Source organism: Sinocyclocheilus rhinocerous, unplaced genomic scaffold (genome assembly GCF_001515625.1).
Source record: "Sinocyclocheilus rhinocerous isolate Xijiao unplaced genomic scaffold, SAMN03320098_v1.1 scaffold861, whole genome shotgun sequence".
Lineage (NCBI taxonomy): Eukaryota > Metazoa > Chordata > Actinopteri > Cypriniformes > Cyprinidae > Sinocyclocheilus > Sinocyclocheilus rhinocerous.
The window spans coordinates 285050-296217 of record NW_015640043.1 but is presented as its reverse complement, the minus strand read 5'-3'; the positions used below and the strand labels follow the sequence as shown (position 1 = coordinate 296217).

Below are 11168 nucleotides of genomic sequence, written 5' to 3'. Positions count from 1 at the left end.
AGAATATATATATATATATATATATATAATTTAAAGATTAATAAAAATCATATAAAATAGAACTTTATTTCAACAATTTATTGAATCTTATTTTTAAGATATTTCCAATTGCTTCTCATCTTGCATTACCTTAATGTGATTCACAAAGGATACATTTATTTTGATATTCTTTTATTTAAGGGTTTTGGATTTTGAAACCTTTCAATGAGACCCGAAGCATTGTTCAGTTCTGCTGGAATATTTGTGAAACTTAACAATTATCTTTGAAAAATCTTTTGATTATGCGGTTGAAGCACAGTATTCAAGGGCAGTTGGAATTAATGAACAGGTGTTATAAAGAATAAAATAGAACACTGAATGTTTCCTTGTTGCTTTGGCAGACCGGACGGCATGGGCACAGTGACAGAAAGTTTTTTCTGTATTTTTGGTCAAATAAATGCAGCCATGATGAGCAGAAGAGACTTCATTAAAACGCATTAAAAATCTTACAGATCCCAAACTTTTGAACAGCAGTGTATAAATACTTACTAAAATACTAAAAAGTTTAAAGTTTCCAATTATTTGACAGAACAGGAGAAGGAGGAGTTTGAGGAGATCAGGAGCAGACTGCTGACTTTACTGGAGAAGCAGATCACACATTTCAGGTAAAACAAGCTCCCACATCCACTTCTGTACTGAAATAGAGGAATACCAATAGAAAAAAACTATACAAAAATCCAAATAATAGCTAACTTTGTAATCAAAACAAGTCACATTATAGTTTTTTTATACAGTATAGATGATTTCAAAGCAGCTTGCTTTGAAACATTGCAGAGTTCATCAATAATAAAATGAATTAGATGCAGCTCTACAGACAATTGTCATTATCCAGCTCAATTCAGTTCACTTTTTTTGTCATTCAATAGTGTTATTACAGTCAATTTTATAATATTACTGAATATTAAAGGAATAGTTCACCCAAAAATGAAACTTTACCCTTGGGCCGTCCAAGATGTAGATGAGTTTGTTTCTTCACTGGAGCAGATTTGGAGAAATTTAGCATTACATCACTTGTTCACCAGTGGATCCTCTGCAGTGAATGGGTGCCGTCAGAATGAGAGTCCAAACAGCTGATAAAAACATCACAATAATCTGCAAGTAATCCACACTCCAGTCCATCAATTAACATCTTGTGAAGCAAAAAGCTGCATGTTTATAATAAAGAAGACCATCATTAAGAAATGTTTCTTCAAATCTCTGTTTCTGGCTAAAATATGAGTCCTCTGTCCATTATATTGCTTTCTCCAGTGTCATCTCGTCTAAATCAGGAGAGAAGACAGATCAAGCACTGTTTACAAGCCAAAACAGTTCTAAACAAATACGTTGGTGGATTTTGATGTGAGAGGACAACAGTGGATGGACTTTTTCCCTGGAGGAAGCGTTATTATGGATTATGGACTAGTATTTTGGCCAGAAGCAATGGTTTAATGTTAAAATGCCTATACAAACATGCATCTTTTAATTTCACAGGATGTTACCTGCTGGACTGGAGTTGTGTGAATTACTTGTGGATTATTGTGATGTTTTCATCAGCTGTTTGGAGTCTCATTCTGACGGCACCCATTCACTGCAGAGGATCCATTGGTGAGCAAGTGATATGCTAAATTTCTCCAAATCTGTTCTGATGAAGAAACAAACTCATCTACGTCTTGGATTGCTTGAGTGTGAGTACATTTTCATCAAATGTTCATTTGTGGGTGAACTATTCCTTTAAGCATTGTCTAAACCATCAATCTTGTAATGACAATGTAATAATAATGTAATAACTGGTTCCTGAAGCCAAACCAGTTGATAACCACTGTATAATATCGCAGTTTACTCATTTACCATTCCCCCTACTCTTGGGTCCTCATTTTGAACCGACCTCCCACTGGCCCTCCTGTAGAGCGCTGGAAACACTAGTAAAGAGGGTTTTAGTCTTGCGGTTGCAGCGACACCTAATAACCAGCTAAAACCACTCAAACAAAAGCTACAAACAACATCTTGGATTATGCAAATGGGTGGCAGACAGAGGCAAGGCCGGTGTGGGGCGTGCCGGGCATTAAGCACGGTGCCCAACCCAAGCTGATTAGAGCTTGTTGAGTCACTTGGTAAGTGTGCCTCTTGCCCCGCACGCTTGAAAAACACGTTGTGGGCTGTTCAGGGGGCACTTTCACACCTGTGGTGTGAGGCCTCCATGAGAAGCACTTCCCTTTGGCCTTCATTCATCCCGCCTGGCATTGTCCGTACGCACGCTGACACCTGTCCCTCCTCAACAGGCTTTGGAAAACATCTCTATTTAAGAGATGTAATTATTGTCCCATGATAGTTGAGAAACAGCGGTTTGTGACTGACTCCTTCAGCTTGTGCTCAGCCTCTGCTAGTATTCTTTCTTTTTAAGCCTTCAGTTAATTACCACTCGAGTTTTACTTTTGTCTTCTTGCCCGTAGGTACTGTTTCCCCTTCGGGCGACCGGAGGGGGCTCTTAAAGCCACGCTCTCTCTTCTGGAAAGGGTGAGTGTCTGCCAATTAACTTTGCATGCTTTGCATATTATATCCATATCTTGAGTGTACCAGCTTGTGATAAAATAGCTTAAAGTGTAATAAGGGAGTAATTATTTTCTTAGGTTCTGATGAAAGACATCACCACTCCGGTCCCACCTGAGGAGATGCTTAAGATAGTTCAGAAGTGCCTGGAAAAAGCTGCGCTCATCAATTACTCCCAGCTGACCGAATACGCCCAGATCGAAGGTTTCTCACAGAATACTTTTCAGGGCTCAACAGTAAGGTTTTTTTTGGGGGGGGGACCCTGTTGGGCCGGTTGTTCAGACAAGTAAGTGAAAATACAGTGGAACACTGCCTGTGCGGATTATTGTTTGTACGTACCGTTTATGGTTCATTGCTATGGCTAGAGAGGGGTCCGAGGGTTTCGAGGACACCAAGGCCGCTGAGAGCAAGAGCACAGAGAATGTGAGAGCTGAGGCTGCTGAGAGCGAGAACATCGAGGCAGCTGAGAGTGAGAGTGCCGAGAATGAGAGTACCGAGAGCCGCTAAGAGTAGGCCGCTGAGCGCGATAGCGCCGAGAATGTGAGTGCCGAGGCCACTGAGAGCGAGAGCATCGAGAATGAGAGTACCGAGAGCCGCTAAGAGTGAGAGCATCAAGGCAGCTGATAGCGAGAGCGCCGAGAATGAGAGTACTGAGACCGCTGAGAGTGAGAGCATCGAGAATGAGAGTACAGAGGCCGCTGAGAGCGAGAGCGCCGAGAATGTGAGTGCCGAGGCCGCTGAGAGCGAAAGCATCGAGAATGAGAGTACGAGGCCGCTGAGAGCGAGAGCACAGAGAATGTGAGTACCGAGACCGCTGAGAGTGAGAGCACAGAGAATGTGAGTACCGAGGCCGCTGAGAGCGAGAGCGCCAAGAACGAGAGTACCGAGGCCGCTGAGAGTGAGAGCACAGAGAATGAGAGTACCGAGGCCGCTGAGAGTGAGAGCACAGAGAATGTGAGTACCGAGACCGCTGAGAGTGAGAGCACAGAGAATGTGAGTACCGAGACCGCTGAGAGTGAGAGCACAGAGAATGTGAGTACCGAGACCGCTGAGAGTGAGAGCACAGAGAATGTGAGTACCGAGACCGCTGAGAGTGAGAGCACAGAGAATGTGAGTACCGAGACCGCTGAGAGTGAGAGCACAGAGAATGTGAGTACCGAGACCGCTGAGAGTGAGAGCACAGAGAATGTGAGTACCGAGACCGCTGAGAGTGAGAGCACAGAGAATGTGAGTACCGAGACCGCTGAGAGTGAGAGCACAGAGAATGTGAGTACCGAGACCGCTGAGAGTGAGAGCACAGAGAATGTGAGTACCGAGACCGCTGAGAGTGAGAGCACAGAGAATGTGAGTACCGAGACCGCTGAGAGTGAGAGCACAGAGAATGTGAGTACCGAGACCGCTGAGAGTGAGAGCACAGAGAATGTGAGTACCGAGACCGCTGAGAGTGAGAGCACAGAGAATGTGAGTACCGAGACCGCTGAGAGTGAGAGCACAGAGAATGTGAGTACCGAGACCGCTGAGAGTGAGAGCACAGAGAATGTGAGTACCGAGACCGCTGAGAGTGAGAGCACAGAGAATGTGAGTACCGAGACCGCTGAGAGTGAGAGCACAGAGAATGTGAGTACCGAGACCGCTGAGAGTGAGAGCACAGAGAATGTGAGTACCGAGACCGCTGAGAGTGAGAGCACAGAGAATGTGAGTACCGAGACCGCTGAGAGTGAGAGCACAGAGAATGTGAGTACCGAGACCGCTGAGAGTGAGAGCACAGAGAATGTGAGTACCGAGACCGCTGAGAGTGAGAGCACAGAGAATGTGAGTACCGAGACCGCTGAGAGTGAGAGCACAGAGAATGTGAGTACCGAGACCGCTGAGAGTGAGAGCACAGAGAATGTGAGTACCGAGACCGCTGAGAGTGAGAGCACAGAGAATGTGAGTACCGAGACCGCTGAGAGTGAGAGCACAGAGAATGTGAGTACCGAGACCGCTGAGAGTGAGAGCACAGAGAATGTGAGTACCGAGACCGCTGAGAGTGAGAGCACAGAGAATGTGAGTACCGAGACCGCTGAGAGTGAGAGCACAGAGAATGTGAGTACCGAGACCGCTGAGAGTGAGAGCACAGAGAATGTGAGTACCGAGACCGCTGAGAGTGAGAGCACAGAGAATGTGAGTACCGAGACCGCTGAGAGTGAGAGCACAGAGAATGTGAGTACCGAGACCGCTGAGAGTGAGAGCACAGAGAATGTGAGTACCGAGACCGCTGAGAGTGAGAGCACAGAGAATGTGAGTACCGAGACCGCTGAGAGTGAGAGCACAGAGAATGTGAGTACCGAGACCGCTGAGAGTGAGAGCACAGAGAATGTGAGTACCGAGACCGCTGAGAGTGAGAGCACAGAGAATGTGAGTACCGAGACCGCTGAGAGTGAGAGCACAGAGAATGTGAGTACCGAGACCGCTGAGAGTGAGAGCACAGAGAATGTGAGTACCGAGACCGCTGAGAGTGAGAGCACAGAGAATGTGAGTACCGAGACCGCTGAGAGTGAGAGCACAGAGAATGTGAGTACCGAGACCGCTGAGAGTGAGAGCACAGAGAATGTGAGTACCGAGACCGCTGAGAGTGAGAGCACAGAGAATGTGAGTACCGAGACCGCTGAGAGTGAGAGCACAGAGAATGTGAGTACCGAGACCGCTGAGAGTGAGAGCACAGAGAATGTGAGTACCGAGACCGCTGAGAGTGAGAGCACAGAGAATGAGAGTACCGAGGCCGCTGAGAGTGAGAGCATCGAGAATGTGAGTACCGAGGCCGCTGAGAGCGAGAGCGCCGAGAACGAGAGTACCGAGGCTGCTGAGAGTGAGAGTACCGAGGCCGCTGAGAGTGAGAGCACAGAGAATGCGAGTACCGAGGCCGCTGAGAGTGAGAGCATCGAGGCAGCTGAGAGTGAGAGCGCTGAGAATGAGAGTACTGAGGCCGCTGAGAGTGAGAGCATCGAGGCAGCTGAGAGTGAGAGCGCCCGAGAACGTGAGTACTGAGGCCGCTGAGAATGAGAGTACCGAGGCCGCTGAGAGTGAGAGCATCGAGAATGTGAGTACCGAGGCCGCTGAGAGCGAGAGCGCCGAGAACGTGAGTACTGAGGGTGCTGAGAGCGAGAGCGCCGAGAATGAGAGTACCGAGGCCGCTGAGAGCGAGAGCACAAAAAATTAGAGTACCGAGGCCGCTGAGAGTGAGAGCATCGAGGCAGCTGAGTGAGAGCGCTGAGAGTGAGAGTACCGAGGCCGCTGAGAGTGAGAGCATCGAGAGTGAGAGCATCGAGGCAGCTGAGAGTGAGAGCGCTGAGAATGAGAGTACTGAGAATGTGAGTGCCGAGGCCGCTGAGAGCGAAAGCATCGAGAATGAGAGTACCAAGGCCACTGAGAGCGAGAGCACAGAGAATGAGAGTACCGAGGCCGCTGAGAGTGAGAGCATCGAGGCAGCTGAGAGTGAGAGCGCTGAGAATGAGAGTACTGAGAATGTGAGTGCCGAGGCCGCTGAGAGCGAAAGCATCGAGAATGAGAGTACCAAGGCCACTGAGAGCGAGAGCACAGAGAATGTGAGTACCGAGACCGCTGAGAGCGAGAGCACAGAGAATGTGAGTACCGAGACCGCTGAGAGCGAGAGCACCGAGAACGAGAGTACCAAGGGCGCTGAGAGTGAGAGCACAGAGAATGAGAGTACCGAGGCCGCTGAGAGCGAGAGCATCGAGGCAGCTGAGAGTGAGAGCGCCCGAGAACGTTAGTACTGAGGCCGCTGAGAATGAGAGTACCGAGGCCGCTGAGAGTGAGAGCATCGAGAATGTGAGTACCGAGGCCGCTGAAAGCAAGAGCACCGAGAACGTGAGTACTGAGGGTGCTGAGAGCGAGAGCGCCAAGAACGTGAGTACTGAGGGTGCTGAGAGTGCCGAGAACGAGAGTACCGAGGCCGCTGAAAGCGAGAGCATCGAGAATGAGAGTACCGAGGTCGCTGTGAGTGAGAGCACAGAGAATGCGAGTGTCGAGGCCGCCGAGAGCGACAATGCAGAGAATGTGAATGCCGAGGCCGCTGAGAGTGAGAGCGCTGAGAATGAGAGAACTGAGGCTGCTGAGAGCGAGAGCGCCGAGAACGTGAGTGCTGAGGCTGAGAATGTGATTGTGGAAACTACAAGGAGGAATTGCACCGAGACTGAGAAATGTGAGTGTCAAAATGGTGAGTGAAAAAACTGAGACCAAGAAGAGGTGCGCCATGGTTAAGAACGAGTGTGCAATTTTTTCTTCCTTCGAGAATAAGGGGGTAATTTTAGTTTTCTGTCATAATCACGAAGAAGATCAAGTTACCTTTGAACAATGTGACAAGTAAGGGAACCACTGTTAGAAGTTTCAAGCTTCATGCCATTGCCATTAATGTCTTTACCTTGTGTCAGGTACTTTTAGTACTGTCTTTATATTTGTATCAGAGCCCATTGAACTCTTTTCTGGGTTGATTGTTAAGCCAGTTTTTCTTCTGCCTCATGGGCCTGGCCCACGCATCCCACCCATGGACTGTTTTCACTGGATCTTTTTTGGCCATCAGGAGCCACCTTTAAGGGGAGGGGTTATGTTAGGACCTTATGCCTTGTCATGTCTTGTATTTAGAAAATTGTCATTTGAGTCCATGTTCCTCTTGTAGTTTTGTTCATGGTCTTTGTATTTCCTTTGTTCTTGCTAATTAGGTTCAGGTGTTTCTTGTTTTCTGATTAGATCTCTTTGTTATTTAACCCAGTGTTTCCCAACCTTTTTTCAGTCAGGCACCCTTCGAAATTTTTCAAAAATTTGTGGCACCCTACAAGTAATTATCGATGTACTGTCTTTTCTTGTTTTGGATCTCTCAGCGCTCTGGACTGTTACATGAAAATTAAGTTGATGGTCCAGAAGAATCTGGAGCTTTTCTTTTAAGAAATCTGTCCATATTCTTTTGTCATACACGCATCTCACACGCTATTTATTAAAGATAAAACACACGCATACTGACATAAAAACATACGCATGCTGAGGGGGAGAGAATTATGATTTTTTTTTAAAGGGGTCATATGTTGCTAAAAAGAACATTATTTTGTGTATTTGGTGTAATGAAATGTGTTTATGCGGTTTAAGGTTAAAAAAAACACATTATTTTCCACATACTGTACATTATTGTTTTTCCTCTATGCCCCGCCTTTCTGAAACGAGTCGATTTTTACAAAGCTCATCGGTCTGAAAAAGCAAGGTGTGCTCTGATTGGCCAGCTATCCAGAGCGTTGTGATATACCTCAAGCGTGTGACGGAAATGTTACGCCCCTCACCATACTGTTGATGCTGTGTCCGGCCGGAGCGACGAGACAAAAACATTAACACTCATTATAAACGAGGCATTTGTTGCATCCAGTGGGGACATAATTACTGATTATAATGACTTATACTGTCTTTTTACGCGCTGCATTGCGCCGCGTAAACATAAAACCATGTCTGCATTTGTGATCGGAGAAATGACAAACAACAAGCCCTACTCTACACTGCCCAAAAAACTCGCGTTTGAATCGTGAGTGGCAAATTTTTTATATATTAAAAACGTACTTACAGTCTGTGAGTCAGAACAGCTGGCATTGTAGTCTACTCTCCCAGGAAACAGTCCTCGTCCTCCGTAAAATGCGTTGCACACATCTGAATATTTGGGTTGAACTGTTCTGGAACAGTGTTGTAAATACAACTTAACCACTGATTTCTAGTCGTGTCCTCTTTTGGAAGGCCAAACAAAGTAGTTTCACTTTCACAACAAAACACACCGCGTCTCCACAACATGGTGGCGGCAGCAACAATACTACAGCAAGTATAAAAGTTATGTCTTCTTTCTTTGCGTGAACATTTGGATGGTGTTATGCAAATCTTCCCACACAGTGAGGTAGACATGTGGGGGCATGTTTGAACGAGGCGTTTTAGGAGGGCGTGGACCAGTCTTAAGTTTTATAAAGAATATCTCTTTGGGTTTGAGACTTTAGTCTTTGCAACTTTAGGGATCTTATCTATTCACGAACAGCTTGTAACACTCCAAAGAGAAAGGAAAACTTGAAATCGCATCATATGACCCCTTTACTGTGTATCTTATTTGTTATTATTTAAGACATCCGATATCAATTATATATATTAAATGTTTTATACACATTTTAGCATGTTATAAAAGGATTTTTTTACACAGCAACCCTGCACTCGTCAGACAGCACCCCAGTTGGGAAACACTGATTTAACTGAGTGGTTCATTCTTGCCTTTGTGGATTGTTGTTTGTACATACCCTTTATGGTTCATTGCTATGGTCAAGCTCTACACACCATGTCATGTGTTCTACATTCAAGCCATGGATTACTATTCTATTTTGAGCCATTAAACATAATTTTTCTGCATCTAGATCCTGACTCCAACTTGGTTTTTGGGGTTCGTTAGAACAGTGGAGATCAAAATTAGAGCACAATCTATAAATACTTGATTTTTTCTGAAATATTGTTAATTTTCATCGCTCTTTTATTAATATTGTTTTTTACCCCTCTATCTGCCTGGTCTTATAATATCTTGAAGTGTCTATTAGGTTTTTACATAAAATCAAAAACAACGTGTCAATTAGGTACTTTTTTATGACGTGAAATTGTAGCAAAAATGACAGTGTTCTAACAGTTATTAGCAGAATACATTAATGAATGACAATGGACATTGAACATAAATAAATGCTTAAAGAAGTAAAACAAAATATAACATAAAATAGTGTATTGAAGACCAAGCTCCAGTGAAATATCTTCACAATCCTCTATAATGCCTTTAATTAATCATTATCTGTATTTTGGTGTGATTAAGTGGCAGTTTCTCTCTGCAGATGATGAGGTTGTAGGATGTGACAGCATCTGAAATGCACAATTGAGTTTAGATATACAATGTGTCTCCTTTCATTTGTTTTATGTGAAAACAATTGTTTATGAAGGCCAAAGGTAGTATGTGAGCACTTCACAATGTTAAAAGGGAAAAGTAATATAAAGTCATGGGATAGCTGGGTATGTTTATGCATAAAAACCCTAGTAATAAAAAATAACTAACAAAATGGACCATAAATTCAATATCTTTGTTACTTAGTGAAGAAGAGGAGAGTAGTATCCTTAACTGAACAGAGCTGGTCACACTTACATGTTCTCTTAAACTAAAAAGAGAAAAGACATAGGAAACCAATTAGCATTTGAAAGTTATAATTTATAGACATGTGTTTATGTAAAAACAATTATGTTTATGAAGGCCAAAAGCAAAAATGGACAGTATGTGAGCCCTTCACAATCTTAAAAGAAAAGTCATATATAAAGTCATGGGATAGTTTTAATATTTTTTGTGACTGCGTGTGAATTATAAATTCATGGTCTCATAGCCCTAACTTTGTTGCCAAGGATTTTCCACAGATTTTCAGTTGGGTTTAGATCAGGACTCTGGGCCGGCCATTTCATTATGTCAGTGTTCTTAGTTCAGGGAACTGCTTTACCCGTTTTGCAGTGTGACGGGTGCTCTCGTCACTAAAGTGAACTTTGGACCAGTTCTCCTCTCTCCACACAACATGCCCCTCAGCAAAGGTGAGCCTAGCCTTTTGATTCTTTCTGCTGATGAGAGGCTTGGTCACTGCAGAGTGCGCTTTCAGTCCGACTTCTCTTAAATGTGCAGAGACAAATCCATACCTTGTTCAGCGATGAACTGGCGAGCAATTCCAGCTGCAGTGTTGAACCGATTCTCCATTAAGAGTCTCTGCATTATCCTGTCTTCTCGTGTATTTGTCTTAAATGCACATCCTGCCTTTTTGGGGGACTTGAATGAATTTGTGTCATTGTAAAGCTGCAATATTCTAGAAATCACAGATTTGGGATGACCAACTTCTCTTGTGAGGGTCATCCCTTTGGCCTTCATCTGGACAACCTCCTGTCACAGGGTTTCAGTCACCTTAGAGTGCCCCGCCATCTTGGAAAGTCAGTGAAAACTGGAAAGTTAGACTGCCAGTTAAATCCAGGTTTGTCATATAATTAAGGAAATTAGCACCAGGTGCCAGATTAACACCAATAACTGGGAGGTATCTGTTCAGTGAAAATTGGAGAAATGTTGCCAGTTACATAGGGTTTGTCATTTAAATAAATTAGACACAATCTGAGGAAGGCTGGATGGCCGAAATGAATCAGTGTGCAGTGTTTTAGTCATTTTGTATGTTTCTAGATTGAGCCATGTCTGAATAAAGGCTTTTTAATGTTTTGGAATCGGAAGAAGTGCCTTGGATTCTTATTTTCTATAGATAAGGGTTTGTCATATAATTAAGCAAATTAGCACCAGGTGCCAGATTAACACCAAAAGCCTGGAGGTATCTGTAATTGTTCTCTGATTTTGATCAGAGTTGTTTTTCAAATATCTCAGTTAAGTTTTTTATACTGTGCTTCAGAATATAATTCAGAATACAGTTAATTTATGAAATATGCATTAATTTTGAACTCCACATATATATGTGAGATCAAATTTGTGAAAGATCAAGTCAAATGTGAAGATCAAATTTGTGATATATTTATATATATATATA

General features: G+C 44.1%; 1 protein-coding gene across 1 annotated transcript in view; it reads left to right on the top strand.

The window, feature by feature from the left end:
• The window catches only part of LOC107752302 (calcium-dependent secretion activator 2-like), a 170120-nt gene that overhangs the window by 129995 nt on the left and 28957 nt on the right, over nucleotides 1-11168 (top strand). The window contains exons 14-17 of the mRNA XM_016568240.1: nucleotides 381-409; nucleotides 569-644; nucleotides 2469-2532; nucleotides 2646-2769. Of these exons, the coding sequence (XP_016423726.1) occupies nucleotides 381-409; nucleotides 569-644; nucleotides 2469-2532; nucleotides 2646-2769 (293 nt within the window). The remainder of the gene's footprint in view (nucleotides 1-380; nucleotides 410-568; nucleotides 645-2468; nucleotides 2533-2645; nucleotides 2770-11168) is intronic.